General features: G+C 35.7%; 1 protein-coding gene and 1 long non-coding RNA gene across 5 annotated transcripts in view; one reads left to right on the forward strand and one right to left on the reverse strand.

The window, feature by feature from the left end:
* Positions 1 to 26,430, reverse strand: part of LOC309629643 — a 545,666-nt gene that overhangs the window by 259,093 nt on the left and 260,143 nt on the right. The window lies entirely within an intron of this gene.
* The window catches only part of BRWD1 (bromodomain and WD repeat domain containing 1), a 127,554-nt gene that overhangs the window by 23,642 nt on the left and 77,482 nt on the right, over positions 1 to 26,430 (forward strand). For all 4 annotated transcript variants that reach the window (XM_082393799.1, XM_082393797.1, XM_082393798.1 and 1 more), the window contains 11 exons: positions 2,983 to 3,133; positions 5,203 to 5,301; positions 5,636 to 5,796; positions 6,955 to 7,176; positions 17,228 to 17,328; positions 18,492 to 18,562; positions 19,983 to 20,083; positions 20,891 to 20,931; positions 21,913 to 22,011; positions 24,853 to 25,003; positions 25,240 to 25,374. In XM_082393799.1, the coding sequence (XP_082249925.1) occupies positions 2,983 to 3,133; positions 5,203 to 5,301; positions 5,636 to 5,796; positions 6,955 to 7,176; positions 17,228 to 17,328; positions 18,492 to 18,562; positions 19,983 to 20,083; positions 20,891 to 20,931; positions 21,913 to 22,011; positions 24,853 to 25,003; positions 25,240 to 25,374 (1,332 nt within the window). The remainder of the gene's footprint in view (positions 1 to 2,982; positions 3,134 to 5,202; positions 5,302 to 5,635; positions 5,797 to 6,954; positions 7,177 to 17,227; positions 17,329 to 18,491; positions 18,563 to 19,982; positions 20,084 to 20,890; positions 20,932 to 21,912; positions 22,012 to 24,852; positions 25,004 to 25,239; positions 25,375 to 26,430) is intronic.

Consider the following 26,430-nt stretch of genomic DNA (forward strand, 5'->3'; position numbering starts at 1 on the left):
AAGTCATTTTCTCTTAAATATTTAATCCTTTCAGTTATGTTGTTTACGTCAGTCAGTACAGTTACTTTAGTTGGGTTTTTGTTTTCAGATTTGCATTACTAACAAGTTCTTAGATCTGTGATTTTCCTTATCCTGTTGGAATTAACTTCTAGTTCCTCCAGTCTTCCTCTCTACTCTTATGATGAGCTAATTATTTACATCAGTTTTTGGACTTTTACGTACTGACACTTTTGAAGCACAGAGTGCTAATTAATATTAAATACTTTTTTGAGGTCTATCTGAGCTTTGATATATCTTTTGAGTTTTGTCTTGGAATATCTGTCATGGTGGGAAACAAGTCAGGTTGGAAAGTTGAAGATGTCACCAGGGCTTATGAACAAAAACTTTATATTGAATCCAGTTTTATTTTACATTTGAATTCATGATTCAGAACCAAAAGTAAGATCTAGAACTCGGTTTCAAATTTTCTTTGTAGCAGTGTTTCTCAGGGAGTTTGAAAATGTGTGGGGCATTCATTGTTGGTGTCAGAATGGCATGGGGAATATTGTTGGCATTAATGGAAGGGAGCCAGAGATCCTGTGTGTCCTGAATGTGGGGACAGTCCTGTGCAGTGATGTTTTGTCAGAACTTCCTCCGTGCTGGTAGCATCACAGTTGAGAAACCCTAGAGATGAAGCATTAAAGTTTATGCCAGATACATTCATATCAGGTAACATTAGGCGTATTCATGAGTTAAACTTACACGGTATCCTTTGTATTCGCTTTTTTTTTTGATGGTGGATTCTTGAGTCTTTTTATTTATTTGTTTGTTTTGGTTGCGCTGGGCCTTAGTTGTGGCAGGCGGGCTCCTTAGTTGTGGCTTGCGGGCTTCTTAGTTGCGGCTTGCTAACTGCTTTGTTGAGGCTCACTGGCTCCTTAGTTGCAGCACGCGGGCTCCTTAGTTGTGGCATGCGAACTCTTAGTTGCGGCATGCATGTGGGATCTAGTTCCCTGAACCAGGGATCAAACCCAGGCCCCCTGCATTGGGAGCACGTGATCTTAACCACTGTGCCACCAGGGAAGTTCCAATCCTTTGTGTTCTTTTTTTTTTTTTTTTTAAATTTATTTATTTTTGGCTGTGTTGGGTCTTCATTGCTGCGTGCAGGCTTTCTCTAGTTGTGGCAAGTGGGGGCTACTCTTCGTTGCAGTGCACGGGCTCTAGGCACACGGGCTTCAGTAGTTGTGGCTCGTGGGCTCTAGAGCACAGGCTCAGTAGTTGTGGTGCACGGGCTTAGTTGCTCCGTGGCATATGGGATCCTCCCGGACCAGGGCTCCAACCCATGTCTCCTGCACTGGCAGGCAGATTCTTAACCACTGTGCTACCAGGGAAGTCCCTTTTGTATTCTTGTGTTTTTTTTTTTTTTTGAGATATAATTGACATAATAAACTGAACGTAAAGTGTTCAAGTTGATAAATTTATATGTGTTACGTGTACCGTGACCCAACACCTCAGTGAAGATAGTGAACATACCTATTACACCCAAAAGTTTCCTCTTCTTTATAACTCTTCCTGCTTACCTACCAGCCCCCAGTTACCTGTGACCTGCTTTCTGTAACTATATATTAATTTGCATTTTCTGGCATTTTATATAAATGAAATCATATAGCATGTGCTCTTTTTTCTGGCTTCTTTCAGCATAATTATTTTGAGATTCATCCACGTCATTGTGTGTTATTAAATTTTTTTATTGCTGAATAGTATTCCATTGTACAGACATACAGTAATGTGTGTAGGTATTCACCTGTTAATGGACATTTGGATTGTGTTCACTTTGGGGCTCTTAAAAAGAAAGCTGTTCAACAACATTCACATACAAACCTTTATGTGGATGTGTGCTTTCACTTTTCTTGGGTAAACACCTAGGAGTATTATAGCTAGATAATATGGTAATGTATGTGTTACTATTAAAAACGCTACCCCATTGTTTTCCACAGTGATTGTTCTGTTTTACATTTCCACCAGCAGTTTCTGTACATTCTTGCTGATCTTGATCTGGTCAGTCTTTAATTTTAGCTATTCTAGTAGGTGTGTAGTGATATCTTATTATGATTTTAATTTGTGTTTCATCAGTTACTGGTGATGTTGAGCATCTTTTCATGTGTCTGGTTGCCATCTGTATGTCTTCTTTGGTGAAGTGTCTAGTCAAATCATTCTTAAAAATTAGGTTTTTTAAAATATTGAGCATTGATAGTTCTTTATGTATTCTGGATACAAGTCCTTTATCAGATATATCCTTTGCCAATATTTTCTTTCAGTCTGTGGTTGTCTTTTCATTCCCTTAACAGTACCTTTTGAAAAAACAGAAGCTGTTAGTTTTGCTGAAGTCCATTTTATCGATTTGTTCTGTGGATTACGCTTTTGGTGTCATTTTAGAAATCTTTGCCTAACATCAGGTCATAAAGAGTTTCTCCAATGTTTTCTTTTATAAATTTTATGGTTTTAGATGATACATTTAGATCTATGATCTGTCTTGAGATAATTTTTATTTATTGTGTAATGTATAGACTAAAGTTAATATTATAATTATTTTTTGGCAAATGGGTATTCACTTGTTCTGGCACCATTTGTTGAAAAGATTATCTTTTTTTTCACCTTTGCCAAAAATCAGTTGTTCTTATATAACAAGTCCTGAAATCAGGTATTGTTAGCCCTCAACTTTGTTCTTTTTCAAAGCTGCTTTGACTTTTCTAAGCCATTTGCGTATACATTTTAGAATAAAATTGTCAATTTCTACACAAAAAGCTTACTGGGATTTTGATTGGGATGGCTTTGAATCTGTAGATTAATTTACTGCTTATTTCATTCTTTAATTTCTCTCAGAAATGTTTTGTAGTTTTCCTTGTACATGTTTTTCACATGTTTTGTCAGACTTATCCCTAAGTATTTAATATTTTTTGAAACTCTTGTAAAAAATGTTGTTTTTGAAACTTGCTCTCCAATCAGGTCTTGTCCAATAAGCATGTGGCTCCTGATCATCTGTTGCAAATCTGCCAGCGCATCGGTCCCATGTTGGATAAAGAAATTCCACCCAGTATTTCAAGAGTCACTTCTTTACTTGGTGCAGGAAGGCAGTCTTTGCTACGTACAGCAAAAGGTACCTTAATTTGAAGAAGTGTTCTGCTTTGTATTACTAGCTTAATAATTATTATAATTGTGAAGTAATGTAAGCATTGTGGAAGAAAGGTGATATGTAACTAAAAACCATGCTGTGGACTATAAAATTCTCTGCATTTAGCATAGATGTTGAATTTTATTACATCAGTGTTTAATGGGTCCTTCTGCATTTAAAAAAATGATAAAGGTATAGATGTTAAGCTTAAAAGCTTGAATTTATTCTGAGATGTGTTTGAGGTTTTATCAATGTGAGTTCTTATTTTTCCATTTTGTAGCTCACTTATAACTTCATTGAATGTAATTGTATGTGTCTAATAAACTCTTTAAATGCTAGAAGTATTTCATTTGATATTTAGATTCTGCAAGCCCTTTTATAAGGGGAAGTGATTTTCTAAATTTGGTAGCAGTTTGAAAATGAGCACCAAAAATGTACAAATGCATGGTTCTTTTTCACCAGTTTAATTTTTTTGCGAAATTATGTGGTAGCAAAATGTTTGGAATTGCTGTTCTTTTTCTGTTAGCTTGGTATAAATTACTTAGACTCAGTATATGTATGTGATATGATCTATGTATACAACGTGGCTTAACTGCTAATGGGCAAGAATGTTGGCTCTTCTGATCCTGAGTATACGTCAAGTTCATCCCTCATGATTATTTTTAAGATCTGTTGCTGATGTGATGCTGCCTCTTAGATGCTCCACCAGTGTAAATTTTGACTGAGAAAGAACAACCCTTCCTCTTGGTTCCATGCCAGACTGGTTTGTCAGCTTTAGTTGTTTCTCAGTGCTCTATGGTCATGCCACACTGTGGCTTGAATCAGGAAACTGTTCATATTCTTCCTTTTTCTGTGTCCCTATTCACCTTGTAATTATTCTGTTTTAGGTTGTTATATAGTAGTTGCCTGGGTAGCCTGTTTTCCTGTTTTCTTTACTTGTGTCAAGCTCAATGTCGTTTTGTGATGAGCACTGCTTTAGAACTGGCAGACCTTAGAAGAAACTTCAGCAAGCTCTCCTAGGGTAGGGACCATATTTCTCTGTTTTGTACTAGTGACACAAGAGGATGCCTTGTAACTGCTCTTTGATAATGATAGTGGTAATGAATTCATTCATGTAACACATGATATGCCTGTTAGTTTGGGGCACCCGAGGCTCAGTAGAGGGTTTATATAATGCCTTTCTTACCTTCCTCTTTCAGTTGTGAAGAAGCAGATTTCTAGCACAGCATAAAATGTGTTCTGCTGCTATCTCCTATACAGGGGGTAGACAGTTTTTCTTAGTATATTTGCTAAGAGGGATAGGACTTGAGAATTAGTGTTCAGACTCAAAAGATCCTACATATGCTCTTGTGTAAAGGATTATCTGTGATCCTAAAACAGGAGGAAAGCCATTTAATTTTGTCAGTACTTTCTAAGGTGATTAAAATCATGGTAATATTGGCCATCATTATTTTTAAAACTCAGTAACATTTCAATAAGTTAATTAAGTCAGGATTTTCATATAAACCAAAAAAATTAAAATTTTCCTTACAAAAATTTCCGGTTTTGGAAAGTTGGATCAGTTGTGATTAAGACCTTTATCATTAATAATTGTACGGTATAATTCTGCAATGAAAAATAAAAACCTGTTTGGCACTGAGTGGGACTTGGAGTCAAAAGATCTGGTTTTATGGTCCATCTTGACTAATCATTTGCAGTGGATCTCTTTAAAGGTCCTGGAACCTTTGAGCCTCAGTTACCTCACTTGTAAATTGGCAATGATACCTACCTCACAGGGTTGTTGTGAGGATTCAATGAGATAATGTATGTGGAAAGCACTTTGTAACTTGTAAAGTGCTACACAAATGTTAGTTGTTGTTGTTGTATCTGAGATGTCTTAAATTTTTTTTTTCCTTCAGAAATAGTCTAATAAACCTCTAGGGCTTTTCTGTTAAAGTATATTAGTTGGTAAACCGTTGAATAAACAGTTTATTACAATATACGTAAGTATTCTATAAAATCTTTCTTGGGGTTAACTTTCAAGATTTTATGTGTATCTAAAATTCATTTTAAAGACTGCAGGCACACAGTTTGGAAGGGCTCTGCCTTTGCTGCTCTTCATAGAGGAAGACCTCCTGAAATGCCGGTGAATTATGGTTCCCCACCAAATCTTGGTAAGTGAGGTTGACTTTTCAGAGGCCCAAAGCCATTTTTTAATTTCTTGACCAACTTTGTAACTGCTATATTAAAACTTAAAAGGTAGTACTGGTAATGTTGTTTCAAATTCCTAAAATTATTACTAAAAGTAATAAAAGTCAATGAAAACAATCTTATTTCAATAAGAAGTCTGTACTAGTGCTTATAGTAGAAGAGAACTGGGAAGAAACTTCGTCTTTAGGATTTCTCGAACATTGATTTCTGTGACCCTCTAGAAATTGTTTTGGAGGTTTTCTTAGCTTTTTACATATTGGCTCCCCCTTAACCACTTTCATTGTTTTTATTTCCTAGTGGAGATACATCGAGGAAAACAACTCACAGGGTGTTCCACTTTTAGCACAGCATTTCCAGGAACTATGTATCAGCATATAAAAATGCACAGAAGGATTCTCGGACATCTATCTGCTGTTTACTGTGTAGCATTTGATAGGACAGGACATAGAATCTTTACAGTGAGTTAACATTTTAAACTCAATTTGGTATTATCTGGAGCACTTTAGTGTGCCTCAGAATTATCTAGAAAATCTTATAAAACATGTAGATTCTATCTTTCCTCTTTGTCAGGAATTTTGACTCAGTAGGTCTGGTGTGGGGCCCATGAATTTACATTTTTATTCAATATTGCAAGTGATTCAGATGCAGATAATCAGGCCTTGTGTGTTTTTTGTGATACACTGATTTAGAGCAGGGGTTCTTGAGCATGATCATCAAGGATGCTTAAAAATATGCATTCCTAATACTTCCCCTCCAGCCCATTCTAGACCTACTGAATTAGGTTATAGTATGTATTAACCAAAAACAATCCAAAAAAACCCCCTCTACATTAATCAAAAAGACCCCCTTACCCCCAAAATCCAAATCTGTACAGGTGATTCATATTCACATTGATTAATCATGATCTAGGGAAATTGATTAACACTGAAAGATTATTTTATAATTGTTGTAAAACTATATGTAAATATTTGGAATTTAATTTACCATTTTAATGTTTTAAGGGAAAATTAGGGTGGGTAAGAGGTTTAAATTTCATTTTTCAGTTGTTGAGACTCAGAGTAGATACTCAAATATTTGCTGAGTGGATGGATGCTTGCTGGTACTATAAATTTGAGACTCTGTTGCTTAGTTATTTAAAATGCATGTTCTAGTCCCATTATTTTTTGTTTTTGGAATTGCCACTTCCTCAACTTGTGAAACATAGATCAGTCTTAACTAACACTTATCAAATTATTTCGCTTGATATGAGCTAAACGAACATTTAACCATTGTTAATTGAAATGGGTGAGCCATGAACTTTTAGTTGGACTTATTACTTGGCAGAGAATTTGGGGAAAATAGTATTTATAATAGGTCTAAGCCATAGAAATGAAAACTTCAAGGTATCTTTGTTATTTGATTTGAAAAAAAAACTATTATACGTGTTCTCGGCTGTCAGAAAAAACTATTGTAAGTGTTCTTGGCTGTAAGATTCATAATTTGCAGAATATTCTACAGTTGGAAAGAGAGGAGGAGTTATAGACACTTAATTTGAGTGACATGTAAATGGCATTTTTTTAAATGATGAAAAAGACTTGCTGTATTAACATTTTATTTTTGGGTGTATTTTTTCTCAGGGTTCGGACGATTGTTTGGTGAAGATTTGGTCAACACACAATGGCCGCCTATTATCCACATTAAGAGGTCATTCTGCAGAAATTTCAGATATGGCAGTAAACTATGAGAATACAATGATTGCTGCAGGGAGCTGTGATAAAATAATTAGAGTGTGGTGCTTGAGAACTTGTGCTCCAGTTGCTGTGCTCCAAGGACACACGGGGTCAATTACATCTTTACAGGTAAACCAGCTTTAGTGTGCACATTTGTGTATTATCTCCTTTTCCTTTAAAACTCTTTTTCTTTGGAGATGAGAAATAGTAAGATGCTTAGTAGTTATATGCTCTATTTTAAATTTAGTAATAAAGAGAAATATAATTAATCATAGTTCCATGAATCTTAGAAGGGTGATGTAACAAATATATAATGCAGTTAAGAGCTTTATATGAAGGCTTGATGGATGACTTATTGTTTCCTTAAGGTTTATAGTTGAACTGAATGAGTGTCATTACACACTCATGGTGTTAAAGGAGAAAAATCATCAATTTAAGACTTGTGGATTTTGATAAGTGGATTAAATTTGCTGAAATATATTAATTTTTTTCCTTCATTGGGGATGTTAATTTTGAACCACATACACAGTAGACAGAATAGTATGATGAACCCCTGTGTGCCCATCACCTCAGGCCAATTCTTCTTCAGCCATTTCACCTTGTACCCAAAGCAAATCCTAGATTTCATATCATTTCTTCTGTAAAAACTTCAGTATGTCTTCCTAAAAGACATACTGTGTTTTATTAAAAACATGATCATCACTCTTGTTTGTTGATGTTCAAATTTCCAGTTGTTTCATAAATAGCATTATTTTGTTTAGTTTGTTTGAATTAGGAATCAGACAAAGCCTGTACCTTACAATTGCTATAGATTAAAAGAATTTTAAAACAATTGCACAGTCTTGTCCAATTTTTTTTTATAACCACTTGCAGCTTCTTTGTTGAGGAAGTTGGGTTTATCTATAGAGTTCCCACAGTTTGGGTACCGTTTGCTTCCTTGTGGAGTAGATAACATGTTTCTTTGTGTTTCTTGTAAGTTGGTTGTTGGATCCAGAGCAGTAGTTTTATTTAATGTGCATGAGAATCACTTGGAGGCCTTGTTTAAAACACAGATTGTGGGGCTTTCCTGGTGGCACAGTGGTTAAGAATCCGCCTGCCAATGCAGGGGACACGGTTCGATCCCTGGTCTGGGAAGATCCCACATGCCGCGGAGCAACTAAGCCCGTGCGCCACAACTACTGAGCCTGCGCTCTGGAGCCCATGCTCTGCAACAAGAGAAGCCACGACAATGAGGAGCCCGCGCATGGCAACGAAGAGTAGCCCCCGATCACTGCAACTAGAGAAAGCCCGCACGCAGCAATGAAGGCCCAACGCAGCCAAAAATAAAAACAAATATAAATAAATAAATTTATATAAAAACAAAAAAACCCAAAAAAACACAGATTGCTAGGCCCCAGTGCCAGAAATTTTGTTTGATTCAGAATGTTGGAGGCGGGGCCTGAGAATTTGCTGTCATAACAAGTTCCCAAGTGCTGCTTCTGCTCCTCCTTTATTTATTATTATTATTTTTTAAATTTTATTTAATTATACCTTTTATTATTTATTTATTCATTTATTTAATTTTAGCTGCGTTGGGTCTTTGTTGTTGTGTGCAGGCTTTCTCTAGTTGCGGCGAGCGGGGTCTGCTCTTTGTTGCGGAGCATGGGCTCTAGGTGCACGGGCTTCAGTAGTTGGGGCACGCAGGCTCTGGAGTGCAGGCTCAGTAGTTGTGGCTCACGGGACCAGTTGCTCCGCGGCATGTGGGATCTTCCCGGGCCAGGGCTCGACCCGTGTCCCCTGCATTGGCAGGCGGATTCTCAACCACTGTGCCACCAGGGAAGTCCTGCTCCTCCTTTAGGGACTACACTTTCAGGATCATTGATCGAGAGGCTTGGTTACCTTGAGGTATGCTCTTCCAGGCATTGAATGTCTGGTGATCTCTGCAGTTGCCTTAGATCCATTAGTACTGAGAATGGTGCTACTCAGTCATTTTTTTTTTTTTTTTTTTGAAAATTACGTTTTGCTAGTAGATAATGATTTGTAAGGCCTTTTAAGGCATGTTGGTGCCTCTGATTTGAGTTTGAGTAAGACAAGCAGAGTGGTTTCATTTTCATATGTGAATTTACCCAGGGTATATGTTAAGTGGTCTATAAGTAGATTTGGTGTGAAGTTCTGTGATAAAAGTGACTTTTCTCAACTCTTGTGGTCAATATTCTTGAAGAATAAAGACTGCAGACTTATTTTTGAAGGATGACACTATAATTGGGGTTGTGTTTTACTTTGAGAATGTAAGCAAAATTTTTGATGTGCCTGTTTATTTTTTGGCAAGGAGTATATTGTTCTGTAGAGGATTTCATAGGTTAAAAATTAATTCCAATCCTAGCTATGTTCCACAGGTTAAAAAAATTTTTTTTATTTTGTTATTTGATATGAACTTATAGGCAACATAACAGCAAATAAGAACATTTATAATACTTTTTGAGGGTGTCTGTCTTAAAACCATTAGGGAATTCTTCAGTGTGAAAGTGGAGCTCTGGTCTTCACTGAAAGCCCCATTCTTTTGGTAATGGGGGCCCACATGTGTTTACTACCTACTGAATATATCAAAAAACTCTACTTGGGTGGTGATAGGTTTTTATACATCAGAAGGCTTATCTGTGCTTGCTGGTGGTTACTCTGAAGTTCAAAGTCAAGCAAATGCATGATTTTAGTTATTAATCTTCTTCATGTTCTTTGCCTTGTTGTTAGTGGCATGTATAAACCATTTTAAATTTTAGTAAAGGTTTTCTTTTTATTTATTAAAAAAAGATATGTAAGTAATATTGTTTGCAAAAAAATTAGTAGTTAATAGCAAATAAAATTAAAAACTTCCATAATCTTACCATCTAGAAATAATCACTTTCAGTATTTTAGCACACACCTTTCTCATGGGTAGCAGTATACAGTGTCATTTAATATAATTTACATTCTCAAAAATGTTAGTATTAGACTTAACTGGGTTAGAGGTAGAACCTTTTGTCTATCTAAGAGGATCAAGTGAACATTCTTCAGGAGTAAAAGACATACTGCAGAGCTGGCAACTAGAAAAGCTGGACAAAGGTGAAAAAAGTATCTGAAGTACTAATATAATGAGAAATTATGGGACCAAGAGATGGGAGATAAGGAAAGCCCATGGAGAGGAACTTGAGTTTGAAGGCATATGCCAGTTTCACAGGAGGTGGCTGAGAAGCTTAGCAGAAATTTTGACAGACTTGTAGGGTTGGGGAGGATATATCTTGGAAGTATGTATGCATAATAAATTCATAATAAATATGCAAATTTCATCAGAGAACTAGAAGTTAGTAAAAAGGAAATTCTAGAATTGAAACATATAACTGAATTTAATAATTCAGTGGATGGTTTTAACACCAGATTAGATGCAACTGAAGAAATCAAAGAGAGAATTAATGAGCTGGAAATGAGGTCAGAAGAAAATAAATAATAGATGGAAGCACAGAGGGAAGAGTTTGGAATGTACTGAAAGAGATTAAGAAATAGACAGGAAATGCTGAAAAGATTCCACATGTGTATACATACATATATACCATATGTGTAATTGGAATTCCTGAAGAAAAGGAGAGAATGAAGCAAAAGCTACGTTTGTAGTGATAATAGCTGAGAATTTTGCAAAATACGCTAAAGAAATAAAGCCACAGATTGAAGAAACACTAAGGATCCTGGGCAGAATAAATATACAGACAACTACAACTACTAAACATTACGGTACAAGCTTTAAAACCGAAGACAAAGAGAAATCTTAAGTAACCAGAGGGGAAAATAAAAAAAGAATAAAACTGATGGGTAGCTTCTCAGTAGAAGCAGTGGAAGTTGATAGACAAAGGAGTACTCTTCTTGAAGTGTTAATAGGAAATGACTGCCAGTCATGAATTCTGAACCTACTGAAAATACCATTGAACTATACAATAAACACATTTTCAGACAAATTGAGAGTTTCTTAGTGATGGAACAGCATTAAGGAGAATTCGAAATAGTATCCGTTAGGCAGAGAAGGAGTGTGATCCCAGGCTTGGAGTAAGAAAGAATGAAGAATTAAAAAAAAAATGTGTGTGGGCAAATGGAAATAAACATTGACTTCATGCAACAAATGTAATGTCTTAGGGTTTTAAATTATGTATGGAATTAAACTAACAGTAATAATAGCTTGTATATAGGGAGGAGGTAACTTTAGTATTTGTTAGATCTTTGCATTTCGTAATCTCTAAAATAATTAAAAGACTAGCAAGAGAATATATAACTACTAAGCTTAATAGAGGGGGAAATATGGAATAATAAAAAGGCAAGAAAGGAAAGAAAGAGAAGTGTGGGAAAAGTACTGAGATGATACTAGGATATCATTAAATGGCAGTGTAATCATAGATTGCATGTAAATGCATTAAATGGTCCAGATAAGAGAGAAAGATTTCAGACATAATTGAAAAACAAACCTCACCTTCAATATAAGGGTATAGGGAGTCTGGATGTAAAAAAAAGTAAAGGATGGAAACAATTATCCAAAAATTAACCATAAGAAGGCTGGTATAGCATACTAATATAATTAGATAAAAAGGCATTAAGGCAAATACCAATTTTAGAGATAAAGAGGGACAATTTATAATAATTAAATGTTTCATTAGGCAGGAAGAAGAGTTCTGAATTTGTATGTGTTCAGTAACACAGCCTCAAAATACATTAAGCAAAAATAGAACATATGGGGAAAAATAGACCTCCATAATATTAATGGGCGATAAGCACATCTCTGTCTCTCTCAGTAGTTGGAAGAACAATGTGTCATTAAGAATATAGATTTGAACAATGTAAATAATAAGCTTGATCTGTATGACACATTAGAACACTGCGTATTATATTCGCATCATTTCTTTTCAGTCATAAGTGGATTATTATCTAAATATTGTCCACATTCCAACCCTTAAACTAAGTTCTCAATAAATTTGAAAATACTGAAAATAATCTTAAGTATATTCTCCAAGAGTGCTATTAAGCTGGAAATTACTAGCAGCCAGAATTAATAGAATAATCCTCACTTTTATAAATTAAGCAATACACTTTTATGTAACCCATGCATCAAAGATGAAATCACAATAAAAATTTGAGAATATTTTGAACTGATTAATAATGAAAATATTATAATTATAACTTGTGGGATGTAGAGTTTGGTAGCCAGCTACCAAGATGGTGCCCAGTGATTCTTGTCTCCTCATACTCTTACCCATTGGTAGTCTCCTTGTTGAATAGGGTTGACCTGTGTAACCTATAGGATACTGGGAAAGTGATGTAGGGTGACTTCCATTGCTTGATAGTGAAAGTGGGAGTCACTATCTTATTCTCTTGACTTGAATGGAAACGTCTGTCTTACTCTCTTGACTCACTTGTCTTGAGGGATGCCCGCTGTGTCATGTCGACAGGACACTCAGACAGCCCTATGGAAAGGTCTTCATGGTGAATAATTGGAGTCTCCTACCTTAGCCCTGTGAGTCAGCCTTTCTGGAAGCATGTCCTCCATCCTCAGTTAAGCCTGGGCTGACATCTTGACTTCAACCTCAGGAGACCCTGAGCCAGAACCACCCTGCTAGGCTGTTCCTGAATTCTTGACCCTTAGAGACTGTGAAATAATGAATATTTATTGTTGTTTCCAGTAGCTAAGTTTTGGGATACTTTGTTATACAACAGTAGATAATCCCCAGCTGAAGCGGTGCTGAAAGGGAAGTTTATAGCCCTCAACGCATATATTAAAGAAAAGGCTGAAATTCAGTGATTAGATGTATTTCTCAGAAAGTTAGAAAAAGGACAAGAAACAATTAAGGATGGAAAAAATAAGCATAACAGTAAAGAGTTTCAACAAAGCCAAAAGTTCTTTGAATGAAATACTAAAAATGGTGTAAGACTGAGATTAATCTAGGATCAAAATAGAAATATCATAAATAACTATTATCATATTTGAAAAAGGGAATCACTATAGAACCTTCAGACACTAAAAAGTATATTTTAAAAGTTTTATATGGAAAATTTGAAAAAGTGAAATAGGTAAATATCAGAAAAACACTAAGACTGGCACAGAAAGAAATAAAATCTGAATAGACCTGTAACTATAAAATGCATTGAATCTGTAGTTAAAATTCTTTCTCTACCTGTTAGTATTTCTGTCAGAAATGTTTAACCTGAATCACATGAGGAAGCAGTCAGACAAATCCAAATGAACAGTTTATGAAAGCAATCTATATCCTTCAAAAGCTTAGTTTCAAAAAGACAAAAGGTGGGAGAACTATTTTATAAGGAAAGTAAAAAATGTGACAGATATAAATATGTGATTTGGATCCTGTCTTTAAGAGAGGGAAAAAAAAAAAGAAAACCTATAATGGACATCTGAGAAATTGGGGGAAATTTCAATATTAATTGTATATTAAATGTCTTGAGTCTTATAAATGTATTATGTAGGAGAATATCATTGTCCTTAGGAGATACATGCTGAGGATTTTAGGGTTGAAGTGTCATGATGTCTGCAACTTAGATTCAGATGGTTCAAGTCCATCCAGTAGCCAGGGGCAAGTGTGGCAAAATATTAACGATTGGTGAATCTCGGTGACTGGTATGTGAGCGTTCATTGTACTATTCTTGCAACTCTTATGCAGATTTGAAATATTGCGAAGTGACACTTGGGGAAAATGAACAAACACTGTACTATCACTGCAACTGTTCAACATTAGCAAGTACTACTAAGCAAGAAAAAACAAAAATGTATAAATATTGGAAAGAAAGAGAAAAAAATTCTCATTTTCTTTTTTTTGGCTGTGCTGTGTGGCATGCGGGATCTTAATTCCCTGACCAGGGATCTAACCCCTGCTCCCTGCAGTGGAAGCGTGGAGTCCTAACCCCTGGACTGCCAGGGAATTCCCCCAAATTCTCATTTTTTTTTTTTCAAGCAGTTTGATTACCTACTTGAAAAAGCCAAGAGAATCAATGGAAAATGCCTTGACAGATTTCAGTTTAATCTTACAATAGTTGTGGGACCAGATAGTGATAATGGCTGCAGAGTATTGTGAATGTACCAAATGCCACTTAATTATACATTTAAATTTTATTTATTTATTTATTTATGGCTGTGTTGGGTCTTCGTTTCTGTGCGAGGGCTTTCTCCAGTTGCGGCAAGTGGGGGCCACTCTTCATCGCGGTGCGCAGGCCTCTCACTATCACGGCCTCTCTTGTTGCGGAGCACAGGCTCCAGACGCGCAGGCTCAGTAATTGTGGCACACGGGCCCAGCTGCTCCGCGGCATGTGGGATCTTCCCAGACCAGGGCTCGAACTCGTGTCGCCTGCATTGGCAGGCAGACTCTGAACCACTGCGCCATCAGGGAAGCCCCAATTATACATTTGAAAATGGTTAAAGTGGTGAATTTAACGTTGTGTGAATTTTACCCCCTCCTCCACTCCCCCATGCTAATAGCTCTGTCTAGAATGCACATGTGAGCACACAGGAAAGATTTGCATTTTAACAGTTAATAGGACAGCTTACTACCTTTAAACAATGCATTCTTTAATAGCAAAATAGAGGATCAACATACATTAAAGACTTCTTATTTTGCCACTGAATAAGTTGTAAAAGTAGAAGTTATTATGCTCTCAGGCACATGTTATATACTAGACAGTTACTCAGAATGTGTGATTTCAGGAAAACTATTCTGACTTTGGAAGTAGACATGTGAGATTGCAGTACAGAATCACAAAGCCAAAGGGGACTTTGAGAAATTGCAGTTCTTACTGTTTCCTTTATTTAGAGATGCATGTTACAGTCATCAATGAGTAGCTTTGAGGGTGGTTAATAAAACATGGCTATATGTCAGTGATACTGCATTTGAGGAAATGTTGTTACTTAGAAACAGTAAAAGGAAGGCTTCAAAAGTTAAAAGTGCCTGTTGGGTACTAAAAAAAAAATCTCTTAAAACACAAACTTAAGAGTATTTCCCTAGTGAATTCTATTAAAACCTATTAGAACTGCTGAGAGCTTAGTAAAACATGGGACCCATGTCCTAAAACCAAAAGTTTCTTATAAACCATCAATAATCAGTTTGCAAACATAATGAAAAAAGTATATAATTCACAATAGCAACAAAAGCTTCACATAGGAATAAACTTACCAGGAGACGGGAAAGGTCTTAAAAATAATGACAGAACCTTGGGTGGTGGGGAGGGAATAGTCTAATTAAGTGAAAATGTCTACCATGCTCCTGAATCAGGAGATTCAATGTTGTAAAGATGTCACGTCTCCAAATCATGGTATAAAGTCAGTGTATTTACATTTGAAATCCCAGTTGCTTTGTTTTAATGGAACTTGGCATGTTATCAAGTTCATTTAGAAAGAGAAAGATAAGCACAAATAGCCAACCTCCCCCCCCCACCCAATCCCTCAAAAAAACAAAAAAACCTCAACTTTTTGGCATACTAGATATTTAAAAATGCTTTAAAAGATGTTATAGAGAAAACAGTATAGTGTCAACCCAGGGCTAGACAAAGACATCAGTGAGACAAAATAGAGAGCAACAAACGACTTGTGTATCTGTCATATTAAGTCACCTGTGTTCTAACTAACTTTAATTAAAATTCTTAAAGTACTCTGTGTTTGCAAGGTTACAAATTTTACCTTGTTTTAATTTTAATTAACAAGAATATCCAATTGTTAATATAATTTCAGTTATTACTTTTAATGGGATGTTCTCTAAAACTCATTGTTAGTCCATGTTCTGAAACATATCTACTTAGATGTAAATAATCACTTAAAAAACCGTTCATTTCATATATACGAAGAGAAGGAGCTTAGAAGAAGCTTCACTGAAGAAGTCATAGGTTCAGATCCTATCTCTCTTACAAAGTGTATATAACCTTGGGAAAAAGCATGAAACAGAGATAATAAACTATGTCTCTCTGGCATGTAATGATAAGTAAGTATGTAAATCATACGGAAAAACAAAACCAACCCATTTCTTCCCAACACTTCCTTTCTCTTAATGGCAATACTGGTCTTCCTTTTGCTTAAGCTCCTTTATCTTGAATGTCTCATGAGTCAGCAAGTTGTGTTGCTTCTTTCATGAAGGTAGGGGGTACTGCCCTCCAGTTAAGGTTCTTGGATCAATTGGATTGATTCTTGGTTCTTTATCTTATCTGTTCCTTTTCATCAATATTGTATACTGCTGTCAGACAGATCTTTGGGTTGCCTTCAGTGTTTTGCTTGAGAACTACAGTTAACCTCTTAACTTGCTCTTATTGGGTCGAGATTTTCTGTCCATTTAACCCATTTCCATACCACTTCCAAAATGAACACTTAGTCTTACAGATCTTTCTGTTAACTATCACATATCACATTCCCTCTCACTTTTGTATTTTTGTTCATCTTATTCCTTTGCCTAGTGCATTTTTCTTGTTTTCCTTATATTTTTCTGTCTTTTAAGCTGCCTTAAAAGCTGCCTTTGGTCCAGGATGTCTCTGGGCCAAATTGATCTTGCTTTCTCTAGCTTGTTTGTGTAGCACAAATGTTAGCCCTATTCCGAAGTTACGATATAATTTTTGTGTTTTCTTATAATACTTTTATGGTTTTGTTATTTAAATATATAAAATGTTGATCACTTGGAATTTATCCTGCTTTTTTACAGTCTGAAGAATGGATCCATTTTTTTCCCCAGATTGTTGCACAGTTGTCCCTTTACCATTTATGCATTTACGATCCATTGTTTCCTCAACTGACTGAGATGGCTCCTTTATCTTAAGTCTTGTGTATTAGCATCCAGTTTGGACTTCACATTTTTCCATTGGTCATTCTGTCATTGTGTACCTACTGTGCCCCATAGTTTTAATTAATCGGCTTTGTGGTAGGTTTCACATTGATAGGACTAGATCTTTACTTTCTCTTTGTAAAAGTTTTTCTGACTGTTCTTGTTAGTTTTGAAAATAATCATTTATTGAGATCACATTACATTTACAAATTAGAGATAGACTTCATTTTTTTACAGGTTATGAGTTTTCACTGCAATAATATCACCTATATTATGGATTTCTTGTGTTTTACTTAAAGTGTTAGTTGAAGTTAACTTTGAAAAACTGTTTAACTTCAGTAGCAGCTCAGGAAGCTGAATTGTAAATGTTTATTCCTTTTTAGTTTAGCCCAATGGCCAAAGGCTCTCAAAGATACATGGTCTCTACTGGTGCTGATGGGACAGTTTGTTTTTGGCAGTGGGATTTAGAATCCCTGAAATTCAGGTAAGTGACTTTAATTGTGTAATAAGTTTTCTTTTTTAATGGTGTTACAGTTTAGTCTAGTGAAATGAAATCTGATTATAAAGAGAAATTGTGTATTGTGGTTGCCTTTTTACTTTTGAATTTAATTTTTGTTATATACAGCGTATGTGCCATATTGACTACTGTTTGCACTGTACGATTTAGATAGTTGGATATGTAAAAGGAGCATAGCCATGCTGTCTTAGTGGGCACATTTTTTTGAAAATGAAAAAGTGATAGTATATACGTGAACATTTTGAAAAATGTTAGAAATGTATAATTACATAGGCAGAAATTTAGGCAGGATCATTTAAGAATCAGACCTGGATTATAGCCCTGCACTGCCCAGTGTGTTACCCGCTAGCCACATGTCTCTATAGAGCACTTCGGATGTGGCTAGTGCAATTGAGGAATCGAATTATTAATTTAAATTTAACTGATACGATTCAGTTATTACAAAACTTTTAAGCATATTTCAAACAACTTGAGTATGTGAATTTAGTTTTTCAGCTATAAGTTTTATGAAATCTTGAGTACAGATCAAGTATTTTTGATGAAAACTCTTCAAATTGAGATGTATTATTAGTGTCTAGTATGCTCTGGAAGATTTAAAAGATTTAATATGAAAGAACCTAAAGTCCTTAATAAAATTTTATTAAAATTGATGTGATATTTTGGATATATTGGTTTAAATGAAGTAAAACTAATTTTATCTTTTTACTTATAATGTGGCTACTAAAAACCCTAGTTTTATCTTTATACTTATGATGCGGCTACTAAAAATTTAAAGTTACACATGTGGCTTGCATGCCCTTTCTGTTGGACCATGCTATCACCTGGTGGTTCTACATCCTGCTCTGCAGCCTCGATAATGGATTCTCTTACACTGTCTGAGCTTTAGTCACCTAAGTTACAGAACGGGGGTTAGTAGGCTTGCTCTTTCTGTATACTATGTTCTATATAAGTTTGGGGATTGGACAGTCCTCTAAAATCCATCCAACTATAACAGCATATGTGGAAATATTTGGTATACTGTGAGGTACTAGAAATAAGATTATAACATTTAAATATGCTAGATTAAAACCAATATTTTAAACCATGTTAATATGCTAAACTAACGTATTTTAAAACATCTTCTTTTCAAGTCCACGTCCCCTGAAGTTCACTGAAAAGCCTAGACCAGGCGTTCAAATGCTTTGTTCTTCTTTTAGTGTTGGTAAGATAACTTTAGTGTTTTTTTCCTTAGTTTTATTTTAGCATTTTGAATGACCACATTATGAGAGAGAGCTGGCAAAAAGGAGGCTTAAAGTGTCCATATGAGCAATTTCTGTGCCCTGTGCCCTGTGTGTATGATAAACCAAGAATGTAGTTCTTTAACTGAACTGCATGTTTTTGGTAGTTTAAATTTGTTTTCCACACATCTTGTGAAATTATTCTCCATTTTCTTTCCTTGTACAATGGACTTGTGTGAAACCTTTCTTTTTGGGAGAGGTCAAAGATCTTTCCCCACAGAAGTCTGAAAATTTGAACAAGTGAACTTTATATTCCATAGCTAGGTTTAGGTGTGTAAAGCTGTTTGGAAAGCAGAGCCCCTTTTCATGCATTTTCAGAGCCGCAGCATCTTAAAGTCATTGTCACAACTAATACAACAGAGGGAGATAGTGAACATTTCCAGACTGAATTAACTTTTAAAAATTAAGCCTCATTTGATGTGTGCTTCCTGCCCGCGCCCCCCCCCCCCCCGCCGCCCAGCACCACCAAACAATTCTCCGACACTAGTTGGGTGTCCTAGAACTCAACTCAGTTCTGACACTACCTACCTAGAGATTAGTGTGAGATCCCACAGGTTAAGGGCTCAGTCCTACAAGATGCCCCACCTACTCCCAGCCTCAGGCCAGGTTGTCACCTGTGCTTCTGACTGATGGGCTATATAGAGCAGAGATTCCCACAACTTCCTCCTTGGGTTTGATTCATTTGCTAGAGCAGCTGACAAAACTCAAACATTTTACTCACTAGATTTTCGGTTTATTATAAAAGGATATAATTCAGGAATAGCCAGATGGAAGAGATGCATAGGATAAAGTACGTGGGAAGGGGCACTCTGGGTGTGCCATTCTTCTCTGATCTCCACCTGTCCATCAACCTAGAATCTCTCTGAACCTTGCCCTTTTGGGTTTTTTATGGAGGCTTCATTACATAGGCACAGTTGGTTAAATCATTGGTCATCACTGTTGATTCAGCTGTCTCCCAACTCTCTTATCACATGGTTGGTTCCCCTAGCAGTTAGTTCCCATCCATAGATGCTTTCCAAAAGTCACCTCATTAACATAAACTCTGGTGTGGTTGAAATGGGTTTGATGAAAATCAAGACACCAGTATCACTTCACTTAGGAAATTCTAAGGGTTTTAGGAGTTCTGCCAGAAAAAGGGATGAAGACCAAATATATATTTCTTCCTAAAAGTCACAGCATTACACTGCATTAATTTTAAAAGTTCTTTATATAATGAATTAGAAAACGGATTTATTGAGATAAATTTAGTTTTGGCATAGAGAGCTTGCTTAATTTAATACAGAAATTTGGTTAAGATATTTGTTACAAACTGGATTTTTTTAAACCTTAAAATTTTTATTTCAGGTGGTATGTTTTTAGCCACAGGTAGTACTGATCACGTAATCAGAATGTATTTTTTGGGTTTTGAAGCACCTGAAAAAATCGCAGAACTTGAAAGTCACACTGTAAGTATTTACGTTTTAAAATTCTGTAGATTGTTAATATTCCTGTTGGTTCCTAACCTCATATTGCTAAGGGAAATTGTTACTGATTTTAATTTTAACTTAAATTTAGGGGGAATTGGATTTAAAGGTGAAGCATGATATTGACAAACTCAGCACCTTACTGTGCCAAATACTTTGCAGTGGTTATTTCAGCTTTAAGTCCAAACTCTTGATTATGATAATTAATCTGGGTGGATTAGGTTTGAATTGGGTCTATTTATCTAAACCAAGCTCATGAAATTAGAATGCTGTTTTATCAATGTGTACTAAGATAGAGAACTCTCGGTATTCTGGAGCGCTGGTTAGCGATCAGGTCATCTTTTCTCCTATAGGAAATTCTGTGAAGTTATTTGATAAAAAAATCACTTTAAAAGAAATTATTATTGTTATTTTTTGCACATAATCATCGAAGTGAATATGCCTTGTTTTCAGCTACTTAAACCTTTTATTTTGATTACTTTCTACACATATCAATTTTTATACAGATGTAATTAATTGCAAATACCGCTTTAATTTTAGAAGTAGGCTTCTTTTTACCGCATGCGTCTATCTTTGAGACAAGAGCTGTATCTTAGTGTTATTAGGTTCGTAGTTAGATTCTTTGCACTTAAACGTACAATATATGTTTGAATGGCAGGGTTAAGCAGCGTAAGTGCATATCTCTAGCTTTAAACCAAATATGCTTCTGGCTCTAAAACTGAGTGGGTTTTCTTTGTGTACAGACTATGTAGATGATTACTTTTGTGTTTGGTTTTTTCCCATCTTTAGGATAAAGTTGATAGTATCCAATTTTGTAACAATGGTGATCGGTAAGTAAGTGTCTGTGTGTTTGTTTTTTTTTTTAATTTAATTTTTTTTTATACAGCAGGTTATTAGCCATCCATTTTATACACATCAGTGTATACATGTCAATCCCAATCTCCCAATTCATCCCACCCCACCCCCACCCCCCGCCATGTTTGTATTTGTGAGTGTGTTTTTAGGTAAATATACTATGCTTCCTATTAGTATAACTAATATATCACTTTGTAGGTATATATCATATTGCAGGTACTGGTTAGTAAATGTAATAATTGAAGGAAAAGTGTCTGGGGCAGGGAGGAAACAATTAAACTTAAGTTTTTAGAATTGTAGTTTCTGCAGCCTCCTATGACCAAAAGTAGTTTTTCTTTATCTCACTGCTGGCTAAATGTTTGACTTATAGGAAAATTAGGTGTAAGGATAAAGAAATTTGTTATATTTGAGTAGTTAAAAGAAAATCTTTTCTAATCAATCACTGTGAATGCAACAGAATTATCACTTAAATTAAATCTTTTGTGGTCCCCCGTGTCTTTTCAGGTACCATTCCTAAACTGTGATTTTTTAACACTTAACTTTATTAAATGATTGATTTATTTTTACACATGGCTAGCATGAATTAATTTGAGTTTAGAGTTAAAATGCTTATAATGGTGCTTTTGGTTTTACTGTTTCTTCCATACATTTTTAATTGTCCTTCTCCCCCCACACCCCCCCTCCAAATACTTATTGTACATTGTCTTTTCAAAACTCAATCTATTCGAGAAGCTAGTGATTGAGTTTGAAATGTGCTTTACTTAATAGGGCCAGGCAAATCATAGCAAACCAGATTTTCTCTGTTTAGATACACGCTAAATTCCCTGTCTTTTGGAATTAACACCTATAGATTTACCTGCAGTCAAGATAGCTACATTAAAAATTTTTTCACTTGAAATTTTAACCGTAGCCCTTGGTAGCACGTATGTGAGTAGAAGATCTTCTTTTCTTTTAAGGTTTTTAAGTGGTAGCAGAGATGGAACAGCACGGATTTGGAGATTTGAGCAGTTAGAATGGAGAAGCATCTTACTGGATATGGCTACAAGAATCTCAGGGTAAGTTGAGACGGTTTGTTTCTAAGTAGGTGCATCCTAAGTACTTGGTCTCTCTCTCTCTCTCTCTCTCTCTCTGGTTGGTTGATTGCTTTGTTCAGGGGACTGGAGCCACCTCCTATTAGAAGAGCTGCTATCTCAGTGAATGGCTCCCTCCTGCACATCTGACAGATAAATACTTAAACCTCGTATATTCTTTTTTTTTAGAATTAATTAATTAATTATTGGCTGCGTTGGATCTTCGTTGCTGCGCGTGGGCTTTCTCTAGTTGCGGCGAGCGGGGGCTACTCCGTTGCGGTGTGTGGGCTTCTCATTGCGGTGGCTTCTCTTGTTGCAGAGCACAGGCTCTAGGCGCACGGGCTCAGTAGTTGTGGCTCGCAGGCTCTAGAGCACAGGCTCAGTAGTTGTGGTGCACGGGCTTAGTTGCTCTGTGGCATGTGGGATCTTCCTGGACCAGGGCTCAAACCCGTGTCCCCTGCGTTGGCAGGCGGATTCTTAACCACTGTGCCACCAGGGAGGTCCCCGCCTACTATTTCAAAAAATATATAAAAATAACTCAAGTATATCAAATGTGGAAATTTTCAGAAAATTCTCCTTTTTGAAGCTAGGATTTTTGGAATTTTTAAGAAGTCACTTACAGCTACTTCTGGCGAAAAAAGCAAACAAACACACTTTAAGTTTAAAAAAATTGGGCTCCAGTGGGAGTGAAAATTTTTCTTTTTGTATGCTGAAATTTTGGTTTGTAAAATGGCATTGAAGGCAAGTTTGTCTAACTGTCCCCCTCCCTCAACCTCCAAAGTCTCAAAAATGTATCTTGAGCATCTTTGAGATAAGTTTAGTACTTTCCAAGATAAATATTACAAATTTCAAATACATTGCTTTTTTGGTTTGTATATTTTGGGAGGAAGTACAGGTGGTAGAAAGAATATGTGTTTTGGAGTCAGACCTTTGCTCAAATACCATTTATACTGTTTATAGCTATATAATTTTGAGAACATCATTTAATATTTATTAATCTGTTTCATCATCTGGGAAGTGAGACTACCTGCCTTTAAGTATTGTTGGCAATTTTAAATCATATGAAAATTTCTAGCACTGCTTGGTCTAGAGTAGGCATATCAATGTTCTTAGCAGTTTTTCTGAGAAATGTTACACATTTTAGACATCTTCACGTCTGCTTTATTTTTAGTAATAGTAGGAGAAATTAACCCATTCTCTGCTGTGGCTCAAACAATTGTATTGGATTTCAAAATAAATTTGATATTAATATTTTTGTGAAATAATCTGTGATAGAGAATGGAAAGAATACATACTAGAAATCTGATAATCCTTGTTCACAAACAAATCTTTACAATTATTTAAGGATGTTACATCTGGATATTTAGAAGCATCTTAGTGTGAAAGTGAAAAATAATGAAAGAATGGCAGTGAAGAACATCTGAAATGGTATTCGCCCATGAACAATTATTTTATTAGGCAAAATAGGAATACCATTGTAAAAACTTGAATAAAAATCTTTAAATGAGACTGAAAACTATTTATTTTTCTTGTTGTTGCCCTCCCTTCATGGAGAGAACTTTTCTTGTATTTTCCCTCATGGTGGAGATATTCTTTTCTCATTTAAAGTTTTACTTATTTCACATCTTGAAAGGCAGTGTTTTCTGTGTGTAAAAATTGATGGATATATTTGTTTTAGTGTTCTAATCTTGGCTAATCAACTTGATGAAATGCAACACGTCTGTTAGTAAATTCAAATGAAGCGTGGAGGGTCTTAGCCTGTATTCCATTTTGTCATTTATTTATTTATTTGGCTGCGTTGGGTCTTAGTTGTGGCATGTGGGATCTTCGTTGCGGCATGCAGGCTTCTCTCTAGTTGTGGCGCACGGGCTCCGTAGTTGTGGCACGTGGCCCAGTTGCCCCGTGGCATGTGGGATCCTGGTTCCCCGACCAGGGCTCAAACCCGTGTCCCCTGTGTTGGAAGGTGGATTCTTAACCACTGCACCACCAGGGAAGTCCCCTTTTGTCTTTTATGTTACACTTCCTCTGATCAGTCTAGTTAGAATTATTCTCTCATTTGTGTTCCATGGTGCTTACATAGATGGGTGTTACATAGCACTCATTCCATATTCTTGTAGCCGTTTTCTTTAAAATACGTGTTTATTATATGCTTAATCATTTCTTAGAATGTGCTCTATGATTTCAGAAGCAGCTAGGTCCCCCCAGTCCCCCCAACCCTATACTACTGACTGCTGTATTTTATACAGAAGCTTTGCATATTGCTTTCATAAAGGCAGCAAAACACTGCAGACGTGTATCCAAGACCGTTCTTGGCAAGGACCTGTAGGAACAGTTTATAGGGAAGTAGAAAGAGTTGAATGCAGCTCATTTACAGTTCAGCAAATTGAGAGTCTGTGTCAGGCACTTTACTAGACATTGGGGTCATGAAGATGAATTACTTTCTTTCTGTCTTCCTGAAGTTTTTTGTCATCTATAGAGAGTGAAGCAGTTGAAAGTATTACTTATAGGGCTTGGGGTCAGGAGAAGGGAATAATTAGAAAAGAGGTAGAGAGAAAAAGCTTTGCTTTTATGAGCAGCAGCGGTATTCTGAAATCTGCCTGTATTCAGTCTCCGAACTGTTTGTAAATCATCCCTTACCCCTCGGGATTTTGCCCTTATCTGTTTATAGATAACCTGTTGCGGGTCAGATGTGATGAACTCTATCGAGTTGGTAAGGTATGGACATGAGCTGGATTACTTTAGTTATTTTTGTATCGATGAGGGATTGTGTACATAGTACAGCCTCCTACACATATAGCATTGCACATTTCATATTTTTTTTCTTAGAGATTTATCTTTAGAAGAGGAAAGGTTTATGAAACCCAAAGTAACAATGATAGCTTGGAATCAGAATGATAGCATTGTTGTCACAGCTGTGAATGATCATGTCCTCAAAGTGTGGAATTCTTATACTGGACAACTGCTTCATAACTTATTGGTAGGTAGTTTTTATAAAATATAACAAATCAAAACTTTTTGAACTATAATTTTATTTTTAATAAACATGTTTCATTTATATTATCAAATGAATAGAAATTTGTATATATACTAATATATAAATTACTGTCATTAATACATATTTAAAAACTCTTATACACTGTGACAATATGGGCTTTTAATTTTAAACTTATAACTTGCAAACCCTCCTTAACTGTATGACTTTGTTGAATAAAGGGACATGCTGATGAAGTATTTGTTTTGGAGACACATCCCTTTGATTCCAGAATTATGTTATCTGCAGGACATGATGGCAGCATATTCATATGGGATATTACAAAAGGCACCAAGATGAAACATTATTTTAATATGGTAAGTGGAGTGAGAGGTATCTTCACGCATGTTTGCATTTGTTTCAAGTATTTGGATAATGAAGTGTAGCCAGAAACCGATCTGCATATTTTGGCAGTTTATATTTCTAGGAATCAGGGTACTACTTAGTCTGATAAATATCTGATAGCCATATATACATACATACAAATGTGAAATTAATCTGTATAACTAATTCACATGAGGGAAAGATTTTCAAAATTTATTTATTTAGCTTTGTGTGTGTGAATTTGTCCCCGTCTGTGTTTATATTGGCAAAATTATGGTAATTCACACAACTTTTTCACTATTTAAATTTATTAAAACATTTGATAATAAGGACTTCCTGGCCATCCAGTGGTTAAGACTCAGCACTCCCAATGCAGGGAAACTAAGATCCCACATGGCACGTGGTGCGGCCAAAAAAAAAAATTTGATAATTAAAAATAATACTCAGTAGAGTCATCTAGGGAATCATACATCATTGTTTGTTTTTCAGCGTTTCTTCTTTTTGCACATGAATATTTGACAACCAGATTACGATCTTATTGCATGTTTTTAGAATTTCTTATACATGACTACAATACAGTTACCAAAATAGGCAAATTTAACATTGATAAAGTAGCATTATCTAATCCAGGTTTACATTCAGATTTTGTCAGTTGTCCTAATAATGCCTTTATAGTTATGTTTTACCCCTTGGACCAGGACCTAATTCAGGCTTATGCATTGTATTAAGTAGTCATGTATCTCTAGTTTTGTAAAATCAATAATTCTGCCTTTTTTTTTTTTTTTTTCCTATATCTTGCCCTTTTACAGGCAAGTAATGTTACAGGATATCTCTGTTTTGTCTGATATTTCTTCATGATTCAATACTGTTTCACGTTTTGTTTTTTTTTTATAAAATGTACAATTTGCAAATATTTTATTCTGTGAGTTGTTTTTCACTTTTTTTATTTTTTTAAGATTTTAATTAATTAATTAATTTATTTTTGGCTGTGTTGGGTCTTCGTTTCTGTGCGAGGGCTTTCTCCAGTTGCAGCGAGCGGGGGCCACTCT

Source organism: Balaenoptera borealis (assembly GCF_965194805.1).
Source record: "Balaenoptera borealis genome assembly, chromosome: 5".
Taxonomy (NCBI): domain Eukaryota; kingdom Metazoa; phylum Chordata; class Mammalia; order Artiodactyla; family Balaenopteridae; genus Balaenoptera; species Balaenoptera borealis.